This window comes from Loxodonta africana, chromosome 4 (genome assembly GCF_030014295.1).
Source record: "Loxodonta africana isolate mLoxAfr1 chromosome 4, mLoxAfr1.hap2, whole genome shotgun sequence".
Lineage (NCBI taxonomy): Eukaryota > Metazoa > Chordata > Mammalia > Proboscidea > Elephantidae > Loxodonta > Loxodonta africana.
Window position 1 is genome coordinate 15,648,974 of NC_087345.1, and position 17,252 is coordinate 15,666,225.

At 58.5% G+C, this 17,252-nt stretch overlaps 1 protein-coding gene and 1 long non-coding RNA gene across 7 annotated transcripts in view; one reads left to right on the plus strand and one right to left on the minus strand.

The window, feature by feature from the left end:
* On the plus strand, window positions 1-13,899 carry LOC135231165 (uncharacterized). Of its 2 annotated transcripts, XR_010321691.1 has the most exons (3): window positions 1-181; window positions 1,352-7,731; window positions 9,986-13,899. It is a non-coding gene; the product is annotated as an uncharacterized LOC135231165 (long non-coding RNA). The 2 variants fall into 2 exon arrangements; XR_010321690.1 differs by lacking the exon at window positions 9,986-13,899 and having other exon boundaries at window positions 7,121-7,573.
* Window positions 6,228-17,252, minus strand: part of GGA1 (golgi associated, gamma adaptin ear containing, ARF binding protein 1) — a 24,929-nt gene continuing 13,904 nt past the window's right edge. For 2 of the 5 annotated variants that reach the window (XM_064283566.1, XM_064283568.1), the window contains 9 exons: window positions 15,850-15,990; window positions 15,690-15,771; window positions 14,632-14,739; window positions 13,889-14,041; window positions 10,376-10,440; window positions 9,663-9,829; window positions 8,937-9,130; window positions 7,574-7,743; window positions 6,228-7,364 (listed from right to left, as the gene is read on the minus strand). In XM_064283566.1, coding sequence (XP_064139636.1) covers window positions 6,915-7,364; window positions 7,574-7,743; window positions 8,937-9,130; window positions 9,663-9,829; window positions 10,376-10,440; window positions 13,889-14,041; window positions 14,632-14,739; window positions 15,690-15,771; window positions 15,850-15,990 — 1,530 coding nt within the window. In that variant the 3' untranslated portion in view covers window positions 6,228-6,914. The remainder of the gene's footprint in view (window positions 7,365-7,573; window positions 7,744-8,936; window positions 9,131-9,662; window positions 9,830-10,375; window positions 10,441-13,888; window positions 14,042-14,631; window positions 14,740-15,689; window positions 15,772-15,849; window positions 15,991-17,252) is intronic. The other 3 variants (XM_064283569.1, XM_064283567.1, XM_064283570.1) reach the window with 3 other exon arrangements.

Here is a 17,252-nt window from a genome sequence, read left to right on the forward strand (position 1 = left end):
GACTCCGCCCCCGGCCCCCAGGTCACTCCTCTCGCCAAGTTTGTTTATTCGCTTACCCCCGTCTTCCGGCCCCCAAGACCCGGCCGGTCCCCCCGCGAATGTCTGTTCAACCGGCCGCCTGGCCGTCCGAAGGTTGTGCGTCCCTCTCCTCCTCTCGCCCCGCCCAGGTGGCGGGAAGCAGGTAAGCCGGCTCCTGCCACCGCACCCCCGGGGCCTCCCAGGTTTCTGCCCCGCCTGCCTGCGTGTCCTGGGTATAAATAACCTTTGCACTCCCTAAAAGGGAAAGAGGGTTCCCTCCTGAGGAGGAGCAGGCCAAGGACAGGCCTCTCCGACCTGTCCTGGCCCACCTGGGCCTGGGGACTCCCACGCCAAAGGGCCCCTCCATCACCCTTACATCCCTGCTGCAAGATTGGCTGGACACTTTGGCTTCCTGGGGCCACCCTGTGCTGTGTCCCCCTGGGCAAGTCCCTGGAGCTGGGACTCAATGTCTCCAGTGACCTGTCGGGCCAGCAGCCCTACCCTGCCCACCTGAAGTGGTCAGGAGAGCTTGCCTGCTCTCATTGCCCCATTAAGAGGGGTTCACACCACCCTGCAGCCACAGCGACACCCCCCACCCCCAGAGTGGTTCCCTGACACCTGCCGGCCTTGGCTGACCGTTCCCCCTCCATCTGTAAAGCCTTTTTCCTTCAAATTTCCTTCAGGTCCTGCCTTTCCTTCTTGGAAGGCAGTGATGGGTGCTGCTCTGGTCTCCCCCCAAACTTGGTAGCCATGATCTCTTTGGCCCTCCACCCAGAACAGGGTTAGGCATACAGTAGGTGCTCCGTGAATGCTAGTTGATATAAGACATGAGAGCCTTTGGGAGCGGTAGACTCTTCTACCCTGAACCCCTGCATCCCTGGAGCATTGGGAGTCCCAGGGTGGGGACAGGGAAGGGGTGTGGGGTGGTGGAGTCCGCCAAGCCTATTACACTTTGCTTTGTCATAGTTTTTGCTCAGCTCTAGAAGGATTACTCGAGCACTTACTGAGTGTGTGTGCCTGGGCAGGAGTATGAGTTTCTGCTTTCGGGCAGTCTGAGCACTTCTTGAGGGCTGGGCTTTGGCCCCAGACACTCGCATTCCCAGGGCCCAGCCCGGGCCTGGCACGTAATGGGCACTCACTGTACCTGGCTGTCCCAATACTCCCGCTGGGGAGGGCATGAGACAGAGAACCTACTAGCTGCTGCTGCTTGAGCGGAGCCTCCCAGCTGGGAGCCCACTTGAGTAGGGACTCCTGGCTGGAAGTGAGGTCCCAGGATCTGGCTGATGAGGGGATCCTAGGCCAGGCTCCTTCCCTGCCACTCTTCTCCCACCAGGAAGGCTGCTGGACCAGTGAGGAACACTGAAGGAGCCCCTGGGGGAGTTCTCGAAAGGGAACAGAGCCTGAGGAATGCCTGGGTGGAGGGAGAAGCTGTCCTGCCGATTGCCTGGATGCAGGAGTTCTGTATAGACCTGGCTTCTTAAAATGCAGGGCTGGGCAAAGATTGAACAGTCCCATGGAACAAAACAAGACTAATGGGGCGCACCAGCCCTGGGGCAGGGACTGGAAGGTAGGAGGGAACAGGACAGCTGGTAATAGGGGACTCAGGATTGAGAAGGGAGACTGTTGACATGTTGTGGGGTTGTTAACCAGTGACATAAAACAATGTGTGTACTCTTTGATGAGAAGTTGGTTTGTTCTGTAAACCTTCATCTAAAGTTCAATGAAAAAAAAAAAGATTAAAAAAAAATGCAAGGCAGGGATTTGGAATGTTTAGGTTCTGGCCCCTGCCTCTCCACCTTCCCCACTGGCTAGCCCCCAGAACTTCGCTGTGGCTCAGTGCCCCGTGTCTCTGCAGTGGGCAGAATCTACTGTGTGCACTGTTAGGAAACAGAATACTCTCAAGCCAACAGTGGAACACCAGGCATGCCACCTCCACCTTGGCCTTGGCCTCCGGGAAGTCTCTGGACTACATGGCTGCTCCCCACCCTGTTCCAGCCCAGCCTCCAGCTTGGACTGCACAGGGCCTGGTCTTGTCCTGTTCCTCAGCTGGTCTGAAGGTCCCTGAGGGCAAGGCCTGGCTTGCTTGTCTGTCTCTCCTAGGCTCGCCTAGGCCTGAGGCACGGCCCTGGGCAGGGGAGAGGTCAGTGCACATGGGTCTTAGCAGCAGCTGCTGTGGAAACCCCTGGAGCCACATTAATAGACCTTGGCATCCCACTTGGGCTCCAGCACCACCCCCCCCAGCCCCCCAGGAGACTGAGAGCCTGGGCAGGAAAGGTGACTGGCTTTTCTAGGTCTGGCCTGGGTGAGGTTGCTGTGCCCCTTGGCCGGGTGATGGGAATATTTGAGGGCCTTCCTTGTCACACTTGGGATGTTGAATCATAGAAGAGTGGAAACCCTGAAGGTCGGGTCATAGGCTGTTACTTTGAAGGATGTTGTCATCAGAGACTTTTGGACTCAGAAGTTTCTATCAGTGAATGTTGGCAGAGTGGCTCCTGAGAACTGCAGACACAGAAGGGGACTTCAGAGTCAGCCCACCCCTCTCAGGGCCCTTCCCCAATTACCAACCCTTATCATGTGGCATTGTTAGGGCTGTGACTTGGGCAGGTCTCCACCAGCCTGGGCCTGCTCCTGGAGGGCCTGGGCCTTATCTGGCTAATGTTGAGTCCTCCAGGGCCTAGCATTGTGCCATATCCACGGGAGCTCGATAAAACACGGCTGAGCTGAACCAGAAGTAAAGACATCACACCACTGGACACTTATCACCAACCCAAAAGACAGCAAGAACAGAGCTTAAGGGCATGGATGGAGCCAGCAGCCTGGCTCAGTCTCTCACTAGCTGGGTGGCCCTGGGCAAAGCAGTTCACTTCTCTAAGCCTCAGTGTCGTCCTCTGTAAAATGGGAAAAACAGCAGCAGCTACCTGCGGTTGGGAGTCCTTGGGTGGTGCAAACGGTTAATGTGCTCAGCTGCTAACGAAAAGGTTGGAGGTTCAGATCCACTGAGGGGCTCCTTGGAAGAAAGGCCTGGCGATCCACTTCTATAACATCAGCCACTGAAAACCCCGTGGGGCATAGTTCTACTGTGACACATACAGGGGCAGAGTGAGTTGGAATCAACTCAGTGGTGACTGGTTTACCCGTGGGTTGTTGTGAGGTTTAAATGTTTAATGTCTGCAAAATGCTTAGAACGGTGCCTGGAATGGTTTCTTGTTATTATGCTGATTCAGGGCCCAGAAAGTCAGGAATGAAAAGACCCTTTCTTTACCCTCGCTTCTGCCTCAGTTGCCCCTATATGTGTCCAGCTGCCTTGGGACAAAGGGATTCATTGTATTGTACTTTGGTGAATCCTCCAGTGAGGTCAGTATCATTATCCCCATTTTACAGGTAAGCAGCTGAGGCTCCTGGGCCCAAGGTCCCTAACAGGTTAAGTGGTCAGAAAGCAGATCTGACAGGCTCCTGAGCCCACACTTGCTCACCTGCTGTACCAATGACACTGCCTAGGAACTCCAGAAATGCTGGTCCCCGTCCCACCCTCAACCTCGAGGGGCCAGCAGCCTCAGAACAGATTTATCTGTGCAGAACTGTGATGGTCTGGTAGCATATGGGGAAGCTTGAACAGGATGTGGGCAGGGAGCCCAGGGGGCAGGGCTGAGGTACTGTTCTGAGGTCAGATACGGGGCTGCAGGACTGGGCCAAGTGTCCCATTTGAGACACTTTGACAGACAGCTTGTTTGTGGCCATGGTGGTATTGCCCTCCAAGTGGAGGCTTTCTCTCAGAGCCGCTGGGGGCGTGGTATGATTTCTGGGGCTTGCGCCCCCTTCCCAAGCCCAAAGGCCCTCCCAGGAAGCCGTGGTTGGGGCTGAGGCACGAGGAGGCCTTCACCACAATCCTGACAGCCCTGGGGGTGCATCTACACTTAGACTCAGAGGACAGTGGCCCAAACAAAGGAGCAGCTGGGGAGGAAGGGGCCTCTCAGAGCTGCTGGCGCCACAGTCTGGCCCCAGCCCTGCATCAGCCCCTAATGTGTGGCCTCAGGCACTTTAAGTCTCTGAGCCTCAGTTTCCCGTTTTCACATGACAGTTGTAAGGATCGGGGGAGAGGCTGCACAGAGCAAGTATGCCAGGCTGGGCTGACTTTCCTCATTATCTGCCTGCCATGCCTGGTCTGCAGAGATGGGGTGGGGCAGCAGGAGACCAGGAGGGGCCAGCTCCGCAGGCAAGCAGCGGCCTCTCCACATCTCTTGGCTGCTCTGAACAGATGACCAGCTTGTCGAGGTTGCAAAAAATCAAAATTAACTGCTGCCTCAGGCTGTCTGAGTAGAAGTGGAAGTGTGGTTTCCAGCTCTGGGAAGTCCCACTGCTCTTGGGGTGGCGCGGGCCACTCTTCAAAAGACAGAGCATACACCTCCCCCCCCACCCCAGGCACCCTGTGCCAGCCTGAGAATGCCAGAGGCCCCGGACTATGTGCCACACCGTGCCTGTCTGAACGGACACACTGCACTTGGGACTGGCACCTCTAGGCGGTGGAGGCCCAGGGCCCCTTCTCGGGATGAGCTCCTGTGGCACCTGGTGGCCACTCCCTCCTGGCACTCAGCACTCATGCTGAGCTCTTGGCTCGCGTCCCGCAGGCTTTGAGCTGAGGACAGGGCTTTGCCTGGCACAGGGGCTGCTCCTGCACTTGCAGCACAGACAGACATCTGGGTGGATGGACTAGGAACAAGGGAAGGTGGATGGTCTGCAAGATCAAAGGAGCCCTTTGCCCCTGTAACGTTCTCCATCCCCCCAAAACCGACAGGCTGGGGAGACCCTTGTGCTCATGGACTCCTCAGAAGGCCTCAGAGGGGCCTTAAAGATCACGGGGTCCCACCTACACAATGAACCTAAAGACCAGAGAGGGAAGCACTCTGTTCAAAGTCACACAGCGAGCCAGTGACTGAGCCACAACTAGACCCCAGACTCCCAAGTCGGTGTCGCGCAGGGCTCCCACTACCCTGCAGCCCTTCCATGACTGGCCAGGTGTCTTAGGCCCCAGATGGGCATCCTGGGAGCCCAGGTGGACGTTACAGGGAATACGGTTTTATTACAAAGAAAAACTTCCAGTTAGAGACGCACAGGGAATGTGTTGCCTTCCACACACATCATAGGCAGGAGTTCCGCCTGGGGAGCAGGGCAGACATGAGGCCCCGTGGCTTGGAGGGGAGGGCTGTTTCCAAGGCTCAAGCCACACTAGGTATCTGTCAGCAGGTGCCAGCGGGTGGGAGCAGCACCGCTCGGAGGCCTTGCTCCCCGTCTAGTGTCCGAGCAGGACGGCGACTAGCCGCTCACCCTGCATTGCCAGTGTGGGCCTGCCCAGAGAAGGTGCCTTTGTGTGGATGAATGGAGGCAAGCACAACCTGAGTCTGGGGCGCTGGGCCCTAGGCCATCACGTCCAGCATGTCCCAGCAGTATCTACAGAGAGGGACTCGGAGGCCAAGTTCAGACTGGGAAACACTAGATGAGACAAAGTGAAATCTGTTTCTTAAATGCAGAACTTGCCAGGGCCCTTAATGCGCTCCTCTACAAGGGAGGAGAAACCATGCGCAGCCCTCCCCAAACTCGACGGGAACGCCTGCCCAAAGCACAGCGGGCAGGTGGCAGGCCACAGAACATGGCCAGTCCCCCCGGGCTACCTCCCTGCTTGCTCCCCAATTGGTTGGCTCTCTCAGCTGCCCCGGGGCCTGGACCCCAGCTGCCCTATTAGGGCAGACCCCGATAGGCAGGGCTGGGGGTGCTGCAGCTGACATTGGCAAGAGGCCCCACTCAGGTCCCGGCGCCTCCTGAAACAAGCTGCAATCCGCTCTCTGCTTTCTGGGAGCAGCCTCTGGGAAATGGAGAAGCTGAGGTGTAGGCCCTGGGCGTGGATGCAGCTTCAAAGTTATATTTTGAGGGCTGAGCTCAGCAGGAGGAAGTTGCCAGTGGCAGGGGCCTTCCCTAGGCGACTGCAGCAGATGGGGCTCCTGGCAGGCTGCTCACTTCCAGCTGGGAGCGCTGGGGCCCACCACAGCCTGTCTGTCTGGTGACTCAGCACCAGCCACAGGCCCCCAGCAGGGCCTCTTCCGGTGTGGGGTGAGGGACCGGGGCCCGATCCCCAAAGATGGAGGCTGAGAGGTGTGCAGGGTTGCCTGGGGACCCCTGACCCTTCCTGTCTCCTTGTCTCAGAAGGGCTACAAGAGTAACTGTCCAGGAAAAGGATGTTTTATTTTCATAAATACTCCTGCTCTCACGCACACATGACCCCACTCTGACCACGGACAGATGGACAGAGACAGGAGATGCCTGTGGGAGGCCCCAGCAGAGGCCAGCGGACGAAGGAGACATGGTGGACTCCAGTGCACAGCCCCTGGCCTGCCGTCACATACTCCACAGCCCCTGAGGAGGCTGACAGCAGGGACTGAGTGGGTGAAGGGAGCCCCCAGGAGGAGTGGGGGACACGTGGGGCCCTCCAACTCAGTCTTCACCACCCCTGAGACCGTGACCACAGGGCCTACTCAGAAACAAAAGAGCATCAAACCAAACACCAGGGAAGTGCAAACAGCTAGGGGCGCAAGTGCCACCCCACATTCACCGGGTTCCTGCAGGGGAGGCCTGAGCTGGTCCCTGGATCCAGCATGTCCCCCCAGCTATGGCTGGGCCTTCCCATAAGGCATAAGAGACAGGTGGGGAAGGCCCCACCCAGGCTGGGCTCCTGGCCGTCCCTGACAGCCTCGCTTCTTTCCCAGGACCCCAAGTCCTTCCAGGGCCGTGCAGCCCCTCCCTGCTCCAGGCTCCCACTGTGTGGAGGCCCAGCAGTGCAAACCCAGGCCCAGCCTCCTGCTGGGTTTGGCTCACAGCAGGGGAAGGGCAGGGGGGAGGGAGAAGAGTCACTTGGGGGCCACTGGGGTGAGGGGAGAAGCACCAGGCCGTGGGGTATATGGCCATGGGGACAAAGGGTGTCCCAGGCTACCACAGCCTCCACCAGGCTTCGATGGCCAGGCCCTCTGCCCCCTCCTCTCCCCAGCCTCTGTCCTAGAGGCTTCCCCAGGACTCAGGTGGGGGAAACTGGTCCACGTCCCCCATCTCATTGTAGGTCTGGTCACCCATGGTGAAGATGAGCTTGTAGCGGAGGCGGACCTTCTCCTGGAGCAGAGGGGAGGAGGAGTCAGAGCAGGCCAGGAGGCCAGCCCACCCACAGAGCCCGGCCTGTCACAGCTGGGCCTCACCTTCTGAGGATTGGCGAGGAGCAGAACCTGGGTGATAGCTGTGGGGTGGACGATGGGGTTAAATGCTGGCAGCTCCGTGCCTGAGGGTGGCTGCAGCTTGACTTTCATGACCTGTGGGCAGTGGCAGGACAGGCACAACTAGCCCTGGCTTCCCTCCTCAGACCCACGGGGGCCAGGCTGGGGCCTGGGGGTCTGTCTGGGGCTCCCCTTGACCCCGCACTGCCCCCTGCTCCTGCCCCAGGCCAGGTGGCACCCCACCAAGCCCCAAGTCACCCTGCCTTGAGAGGGAAGCATGCCTGTCCTGCCCCTGCCCGTGTCACCTTGGGGACAGCTGACTGAAAAACGATGTTGCGGATGGGCAGGGGGGCGGTGCTCAGCATGGACACCACCACCACCAGGACATCGGGGCGCCCCGGCAGCGGGTCTCGGGCGAAGTGGAAGAGGACGCGGAAGCCATGCTGGTCATACACAGTCACAGGCAAGATGCTGCCTGGCAGGGAGAAAGTGGGGCGGTAGGCGGCTGGGGCGCTCAGCTCTCCCCATTGGCCCACAGCAGGCACATGTTGCTCTGCTGGGGACAGATGAACAAACCCTCTAGTTTATGTCCTGGCCTCAGCTCTGGGCAGTGCATCAAGGTGCAGACTGGCCTGGCCTCAGCCTATGCATCGGGGTGCAGGCTTGGCCTGGCCTTGGCCCTGGGCAGTACAGGCAGGGTGCAGGCTGGCCTGGCCTCGGCTCTGGGCAGTACAGGCAGGGTACAGACTGACCTGGCCTCGGCCCTGGGGAGTGCATCAGGGTGCAGGCTGGCCTGGCCCCGGCCCTGGGCAGTACAGGCAGGGTGCAGGCTGGCCTGGCCTCGGCCCTGGGCAGTACAGGCAGGGTGCAGGCTGGCCTGGCCTCGGCCCTGGGTAGTACAGGCAGGGTGCAGACTGACCTGGCCTTGGCCCTGGGCAGTGCATCAAGGTGCACACTGGCGCCCGGAGGGCAGGGGAACTGCTAGAGTATGATGGTTGAGACAGGACTTTGCTGGTCCTGCCACAGCCCAGGGCTCCCCCAGCACTGTGCAGCTGCTTCCTGGCATGGTGGAGTGCAGGTGAGAGTTTGGGTCACACACTCACTGGGTGACCCTGGTATGGTCACTCAGCTTCCCTGCACTCAGTTTACCTTACTGGTAAAATGGGGACACTGTTCCCCACCTCCTGGGGATATGGAGAGTGTGATGCCCTCGGTGCAGTAAGCTCGTGGGGGCTGACAACACTGGGGACAGGCCAGTCTTCGTCTCAGAGCCTGGTGCCTGGGAGGCCCCTGGCCCACTCTTGCTCCTGGGCAGGAAGAGCTCCAGTTGTGGGTCTGGACCTTTATTCTGGTTTGGTTTCATGATCTTGGGGGAACCCCAAACCTCTCTATGTCCTGGTTCTTGCCTTCCTGGGGAGAGAAGGGCTCCAGGAGCCATCCCACAAGAAGTCACTTGCTTGTGTAACCCCTGGAGTTTACAGAGCAGTTTTGCCAGCACTCTGGGGCAGATAGGGAAACTGAGTCCTGGTAAAGGGAAGGGTCTTCTCCAGAGCTCCCTACTAAATCAGTCAGTCGGGGGCTGGGAGGAGAGTTCTGCTCCCCACCTCCTTCCCCAGACACAGCTCCTGATAGATGAGGTGGGTGGTCCCCAGCCCGCCAGGTACTCACTGGGTTTGATGGACTCCAGGGGCACAGTGATGTTGGCCAGCGAGAGCTCGGTTGGTGTGGGCTGCTGTGGAGGCCCAGGGGGCTCTGGGGGCAGAGTGTGGAGGAGGCTGGTGGCACTGGGGCTGGACGAGCTGCGGCTGCTCTTGTTCTGTAGGTCCCGGAGCGTGAGCCGGGGGGCTGGCTGCTGCTTCTCCCTTATTGGGGACGATGCATTAGGAGGGGATTCTTTGGTACCCCTGAGGTCAGATGCACAGGAAAGACTGGGCCTCTGGCTCGGTCCCTGACTGCTGGCTCAGACCACCCTTCTCCCTGGCCTTGGGGCTCTTCTCCTCTGGAGCGGGGAGCCCTTCTCCTCCCTCTCTCAAAGCTGACCTTTACTCTGCCCTCCACCTGGCCGCTCAGACTGTGTCCTCATTGTCGTTAGCTCTTGGGGCCTTCAGTCTTTCTCTGGGGGGCTGGGGATGACTGGGGGAGGCTATGTGAGCAGAGGGTAGACCCCCTCTCTCATGAACTCCATGCTCTATGGGGCGGGCACTATGCCTCCCTGTCACTGCTGTGTCCCTAGAGCCAAGCGCAGTGCTGGACACATGGTAGGTGCAGCAGCACACGCTCCCCGTGTGCACAAGCCAGCAGCGGGCTCTCCTGCAGGGCCTGGGTGGGGTCTGGGCAAGGGAGAGCTCAGGAGGGGGCAGGGAAGCCCCCTGGCTGGGCTGGGCGTGTCCTCACCACCGCACTTGCTGGGACTCCGGGGGCAGTGACTGCTGCAGAAGGATCTTCCCCAGGAGGTCCAGGTCATCCAGACCACTGCTGGCTGGCAAGGGAGTCTGCGTCGGGAGCCGGCTATCCGCGCCGGGGGCCTGGGCCAGGGCTGGAGGCTCAGCGCCGTCAGATGACTGTTGGGCATACAAGGGATGTGGGTGGGCAGGGCTGTGCCGAGAAGGTGTCAGTGTCACCTGGCCCTGCCTGGAGACCCCTTCCCCTGTGCAGGTGACCTGTAGGGAAGCAGCACTAGGGATGCAGACAACATACTGTTCCCACCCATGATGCAGGGACCTGGGATGACACCATGCCTGCGGGACCCAGGACCCTTCTCTCTTCATGGCCAGCAGGGGACTGAGCTTGGCCTGTGGCTCGACTCCAGAGACTGTCACACTCCAGGGACCCCAAAGTCAACCTCAACAGTATGGGAACTGGAAACCCTCATCTCTGCCCCAGAGGCTGGGCTGCGGCTCCAAGGCAGGCCCAGAGGTAGTGAGGGGCTGGGCTGGGGAGATGCAGCTGGAGGTGAGGGGAGGACAGCCTGCCTTCCTCCACCAGCCCCAGGCGCCAGCAGCCTGCCTTTGCCCCATGGCCCTCCTGCACAGAGCCTGTCATTGTTCCCTTCAGGCTGCTTGTCCCAGGACAGGGACAGGTCAGGCTGCTTCCCAGCACCCTCCTACCTGGAAGCTGTTCCATCCGGCACCATCCAAGCCTGGGCCTGAAGCGGGTGTGGGGTCGCCTAGGCCTGAGGGGAAAGCAGACAGAGATGAGGAGGCTGGACTCGCTGCGGGGGGTGTGCACTGGCTGGGGCTTCACACATCTCTCCTCCTCTCCCCCCTTCCAAGAGCTCAGTTCAGAGGGGAAAAGCCCACACTTCCACAGGGAACCTGCAGCAGAGCAGGAACAGAAACCGAAGACCCCGCCAGCCCAGTCAGGGGCCCCCATGCTTCCCCTTCTCCTCTCACAGGCCATTTGGCACTGGCTCAATACAGAAGCGGGGACTCTCGTCCTGCTTGTGTTCACCAGCTGGCAACTGAGAGCCGGCGCGGGGTGCTGGGGATCCAGGAGGGCAGGGGTCAGCACTCTGCACCCGCCCTCTGAGTCAGGTGCGCACTGCCATGTGGGGAACAGGGCCCTGGGCCCAGGCCTGCCCTGGAGTCTAAGTGACCGCAGGCAAGGCAGCGCACCGGCTGAGCCTCGGTGGTCCCATCTGTACCAGGACAGGGCTGGACTGGGCCATCAGCCCTGACATGTGCCAAGGAGGGCCAGCCTGAGAGAGTGGCGCAACGGAGAGCGTGAGGTGGGTCTTTGGACATGGCTCTAAATAAAAGGTTTGTTAAGCAGCCTACTGTTAGAAGGCAGTATGGGACCAGTCAGCCCCCTCCGCCCTGAAACACCTCCAGCCGAGCTCACCTCAGCTTTGTCCTAAGCAAAACCAGTTCTCCTGTTTCTAGCAAATCGGGAGTAAGTGAGGTTCAAGCTGAGATGCCACCTGAGAGGCAGGGGCTACAGGGAGCAGGGGCTGTTGTGTCTCCTCCTCTAGGCTCATCTCTTTAAGATCAGGGACAAGAAGATCTAACTGACACCATGTATTACACCCTCCTGCTGTGTCAGGGTCTTTAGACTCGGGTCTCACTTAACCCCCAAACCACCTTCAAAGGTAGGGGTCGGGGAGTATCTAGAGTGGGCAAGTGTCTAGAGACCGAAGTTTATCAGTGGTCCTGGGGGCAGGTGCGAGGAAGAGGGAGAGGAGGAACCCAAGGCTTAGGGGACACTGAGCTTCTGTTAAAGGTGACGGGGAAGTCTGGGAACGGATAATGGTGATGGCTGAACAACATGGTGAATGGAATGAATGTGAAAACTGTTAAAATGGAAAATGTTTTGTTACAAATGTGTTTACCACAAAAAAGTCAAATAAGATGAAATAAATCTATTGTCACGAAAGGTATGAACGTCAATTTCCCTAATAAAGACAAAAAGCATCAGAATTAAAAAAAAAAAAAAGGTGTGGGGTGCGCTTGTCCCTTTTCGGAACGAGGAAATGGATGCTCAGAGAGGTTAAGTCACCTGAGCAAGGTCACACAGCTGGAAAGTGGCAGAGTCCGGACTTGACTAGAGCATGGCAGAATTGCTAGAGCTTGAACACAGCTCCGCCACTTAGCTGTGTGACCTTGGACTGGTGACGTAACCTCTCTGTGCCTCCGTCCCCTCATATAACACAGAGACAATGGCAGTACCTATAGCAGAGGCTTGTTGTAATTAACAAATTGGATAAAGTGCCTCAACAGTGTCTGCAACACTCTCTGACAGACAGGAAACACAGGCCGAGGAGGGAAGAATGCGCCTGGGTCACACAGCCGGGAAGTGGTGGAGCTGGGATCCAATCCCAGGCCAGCATGGTGTGGGTGCTCCCACACCTTCCACTAGTTCCTTCACCCCACAGGCCAAGGCTGGGAAAGCGTGACCAATCCCGTGCAGCTGGTGAAGACCATGAGGTCTGGTTTCCTCCTACCCTTCCTGCCCCAGAGAACGGTTTAGGAGGAGCCTTTTGTGGTCCTGAGGCTTCCTCTACCCCCACCGCTGGGCTGGGTGCTACCCTGGCACTTCTGGTTCTTGTTCCTATACTCTCTTGGCCTTCGAAAAGCAGGAAGCTGGAGGCTCAGGGCTCTGCTGAAGCAACCTGGGGGCAGGAAGTGCAAAGCACACCTCGCTTCTCATGTGGAGAAGGCTTTGTCCCAACCACCCTGGGTCAGCCAAGCCGTTACCTCCCTATCAACCAGCTGCCCAGTCAGGGAGCTGCCCCTAGGCCTGGCTCTGCTGGGGACGATGAGCCTTCTCGCCACTGGACCATCCTTTATCCGGGGTAAGGGTGTATGCCCCAAGTCACCCCCTGGCACTGAATGAAGAGGAGGCAGGCGGGCAGGACTTGTGGGTGGGGCCCTGGACACCCTGTGGTCAGACCCTCCATCGTAGGGCATCCGCTTTCCCCTCACCGCTCCCCACCGAGCCCTCCTCGGCCTTTTCTTGCTTAGAAACAATGGAACAATGAGTCAGAACAACAGAACAGCTCAGAGTGTGGCTTTGGAGTTAGAGGCCTACTTCCAACCTTTATGCTCTCTCCCCTTTAATTAGTTTAGCCTCTCTAAGCCTTGATTTCCCCATCTATACAAGGGCGATATTAACAGCACTGACCTCGAGTGGTTGGGAGGATTAAGAACCACACAACAGAGCGCAGTAACTGGCACTGTGTCTAGCTCAGGCCCAGGGGAAGAACCCTAAACCAAACTGGTTGCCATCGTATCGATTCTGACTCAGGTAACCCTGTGTGTTGGAGTAGAACTGCTCCACAGGGTTTTCAAGACTGTGACCTTTCAGAAGCAAATAGTCAGGTCTTTCTCCCGAGGCACCTCTGGGTGGGTCTGAATAGCCAACCTTCTGGTTAGTAGTTGAGCACTTAACTGTTTGTGCCACCCAGGGACTCCCAAGCCCAGGAAGCATGCCTTCAACCCTGGGTGGACTCTGCCTGGGATCCTAGCGTACCCGTGGCTTCTTCAGCTCTTTGGATTTGTTTGTTCCTTCAGAAGTGGTTCAGAGGAATGCAGCCTGACTCTTGGTTTCCACGTTACAGTTTTCAAGCATATTCTTCAAGATCCCTTGGATGGCCCTAACACCTCTGCTTTCTTCCTAATTTCAGTGGATGTTATGAGGAGGATGGGGGGAGGTGCTTCTGCCCTCGAGGAAGCTGAAGTCTAAGCTCTGCCTGGCCACCTGGGACCCCTGTGCGTCTTCCCCAGGATAAGCCTGGCCTCCTGTTGGACTCTGAAGCCCCAAGCCCTGCCCTGGAGTCACAGCAGGCCGGGGGTTTGGCTCTGGCCCCAGGGAGCTGGGGGCAAGCATTGCCCCCCTCCCCTGGACCTCTGGATGCTTCTGGGCACAGAGCTCTCCTGCTCTTCCTCTTGGTGGGTGCGGAAACTGCTGAACTTTTGCCTGGGCAGCCCCAACTCTGGGCTCTAGCCTGCTGCAGGGAAACCCCTCTGTTCTCACTTAGGCTGCCAGAGCTGGGTATGGCTGCCTCATCACAGCCAGGTTCCCGTGCACTGACAGGGCATAAGGCTGGTGGCAGGGCTCTACAAGCTGCAAGGGGTGCCGCGGGGAGCATACCCCACCTGGCCCCAGGCCTGCCCCTTCCTCACCCAGAGACATGAGCTCGTCGTCAAGCAGGGAAATTGAGGCGCTGGGCTGCTCAGGGCTGGCCTGGTTACTGGGGCAGGTGGGCATGGCTGGGTAGGTGGTGCCAGCAGGAGGCAGATCCAGGCCTGAGAGGTCCAATAGGGCCGAGGTGCTCCCTAAGGTGGAAGAGGAGAATCAGGCAAGTCCTGGGCATACCCCACCCTTCCCAGGTTGCCTCCTGCTTTCCCTTCTCGGCCACACCAGCCCTAACCCTGGCCTGGCCCCAGAATCTGCTCACCAGGCCCTTTCTTTAGTATACGGTGTTCCTTCTATCCACAATGTGTTTCCTTCTCTTAACTCTTCTTGGCAAGTTGCTCCCCATCCTTCAGGACCCTGCTCACACTCTGTTGCTTCTGTGTAGACCCCCACCCCTTCTCCTAAACAGGGCCGATTCTGCCGTCCTCTGTGGGTCCCAGGGCTTTCGTTCAGCCTGATGAGAGCCTAGCCTGTGATGTTTATATGTCAACAGCCCCCGCCCCCAGCCTTCTGATAATTGAAGGAACCCTTGGAGGCTCCTCTAGCCCCACACAACAGGTGCCCGATTTGTCAAGTGAAAGAAAGGCCTTCCTTCTTCGCCAGTCCTCCGAAACCCAGACTCTCTCCCCTCACAGCTGCAGGCTTGGCACAGACGTCCCCCAGCTCCCTCCGCAGGCCTTCCCTATCTTAAGGGGCTAGTGTCACCCTGCAGTCATGACCACCTCCTCACCAGGGATGGGGCCAGCAGCAGTGTCACCATTGACCTCCTCGCCCCGCACCAGCTGCTTGTACAGGTTGATCACCTGCGTGAGGTTGTCGTTGGCCTGCAGGATCTCCGCTGGAACAAGCAGGAGAGAGGTGAGGCTGAGGGGATGTGTGGGTCCCTAGGGCGGGGGAGTCAAGCATCCCACACCCAAGCGAGCTTGTGTGAGGGAGGGCAAGGTGCCTCCTATCTCACCCACTTACTCGGGCCCCCAGCGTCTGGCCCTGTTACCTCCTGCCCTCCCACCCTCTCTTCAGCCAAGGTAATGTATCTGGTTTATTATCTCATTAGACTAGAAGTTCCATGAGGTCAGGGCTTTGTCTGTTTTGCTCACTGCCGTATCCCCAAGACCTAGAACACTGCCAGTCACCAACCAGCCCTGTGCCACTATTAGCCTCCTCAGGTGCCAGGGCTCAGAGGGGCTGCTCAGGGCAAGAGCCTCTTGGGCAGGGACCAGATACTGGCACCTGGGGGCTGCTGAGTGGCTCCTGCCGGACAAGGGGATGAAAGGTGCCCAGATCGCTGCCCAAGGGGGTCCTGGCTGACACGGTGGCAGAGCAGAAAGTGAACCTAGACATGGCCCTGGTAGAAACCACTGGGCTCAGCCTGGAGCTGCTCGGGCCTGTGGGATTTGCTCTCAGGTTCCTCACTCCTCCTTACCAGAGAGGCTGGGTCTGGAGGCAGACAGCCCTGGTCCACCCTGCCTGTCCCTGCGCTGCTCTGTCATCTGGGTCACTTCCTTCCCTGAGCCCAGCCCTAAGTGGGGACAGAGCTCCCTCCATGCAGGGTGGCGTGGCCAGTAAGGAGATCCTGTGAAGGGGCAGGGTGGTCCCTCAACCATGGCAGCCCCTTGCTTTTTGCTTCCTTCCTCTCATTGGAGACACAAAGGGTGAGCACTGGTGAAGGGGGCCCCCTGGTGGTGGCTCCTTCCAACTGCAGATACCTGGGCTTTGGGGAGAAGGAGTTCAGAGGTGGTGTGGACTCTGGGCCTGGGGACCTGACCCCAACGCCTGCCCTGGGCTCACCTAAGGCCTCGTCATTGTCCTCTGTGTCACTGGCCAGTCGGAAGAGTGTGGGCCGCATCCGCTCGCAGCGCTGGTATAGTTCCTGGGGCAGAGGATAGGCGGCGGGTCAGGGCCAACAAGGCCGGCGTGGTGGGCGGGGAGGGGGGGCAGGCAGGCACACCTTCATGAGGTCCTCGCTACTGCCTGATGCTGAGCCACCCTGGCTGTGGCTCATCACCATCTCTGTCAGCAGCTTCACGTTGTTGTTCACTTCCTCGATGGCGTTCACCCGCTTTGAGATCTTCTCCATCCGCTTCTGGTCCTGTAGGAGGGACGGCAAAGAGGCCCTAAGCCAGCACGGCCCACAGCGCTCTGGAGACAGTATGCTGGGGTCCGGGCAGAGGGCTGGCTGCGAGTCAGGTGAGACTCGGAGAGCGGTCATCACATCTAGCACAGGGTGCTCGGGCCCAAGAAGCCCTCTGGCAACCCTGTGGGCGTGGCCTCTTTTCCGCCAACGACCCCTGTACCCCAACGTCCAGGCCAGGTGGTTCTGAAGGTCCAGGGCCTAGACCTGTGCTGACAAACGACTCCTGCCCTCTTGGTGGTTGTCGGTCGAGAAGGTTCCCATATTTGAGTGTGAAAAAGGACCTGGGTGATCACCAAGTACAACCCCCTAGTGTCCATCAACACCAGTAAAGCTGGGAAGCTCAGGGCCCTGAAAGGCCGCTGCAGGCTATAGGCCGTGACCGGCTTTCCTCCACCCCCTTTGTGTACTGTGCCCGTTCCTCCCTTGCTGAATAAAAGGTGAGTTCGTGCCATGCCGATCTGACAGAAGCACTCTCCCTGACGGGCCACCCCTGACTTGCTCTCGGCCATCAGGGCAGCTCTCAGCCCTCAGAAGACAACCCAGAACTCATTCCCTCCCGGTGGGAGGCGTAAAACATCCTCAGCTATCTGTGCTGCCAACCCCTCTCCAGTCAGTCTGCTGAGGGGATACCCCAGGGGGGCGCCTGGATGTGGTTGGTCATCCAGGAAGCATCTCATCCCTCCAACCAACCGGCCCACCAGCTGCATGTGCCTCTGAGCAAGAGGAGCAGGCAGAGTCTGTCTGGCCCACATAGTGTTTCCAGAAATCGGAAGTAGCTGCCATCATTCACGAACTGGGAGAGTTTATGCAAAAACCCAGATTTCCAGGTCATCTTCAAAGACAAAAAACCCTGATGATCTGGCCCTGCTGGAGCTGGGTGGGTGCTTCAGATACGCAAACCCAGAGCCCACCCTCCCTGCCCTGGGATGTTTGGTTTGTGGTCCTGGCTATACAGCTGCACCCGCCTCAGTTTATTTCCCAGTTGTTAACCCCAAGCCTTGGAACCTCAAGTCTGAATGTTTTATCTTTTCTCATCTGTGCTGTTGTCTCTGACCTGCTTTTAAATCTGCAAACCTTTCTGATGACCTTATCAATTAAAATGTTTCAGCATGTGCCCACAACTTACGTATACTTACTTATCCTTACAAATTAAACATACACTACTCTGTCTCACTGTGTGTGTGTGTGTGTATGTGGGTGTGTATGCACTTCAAGAT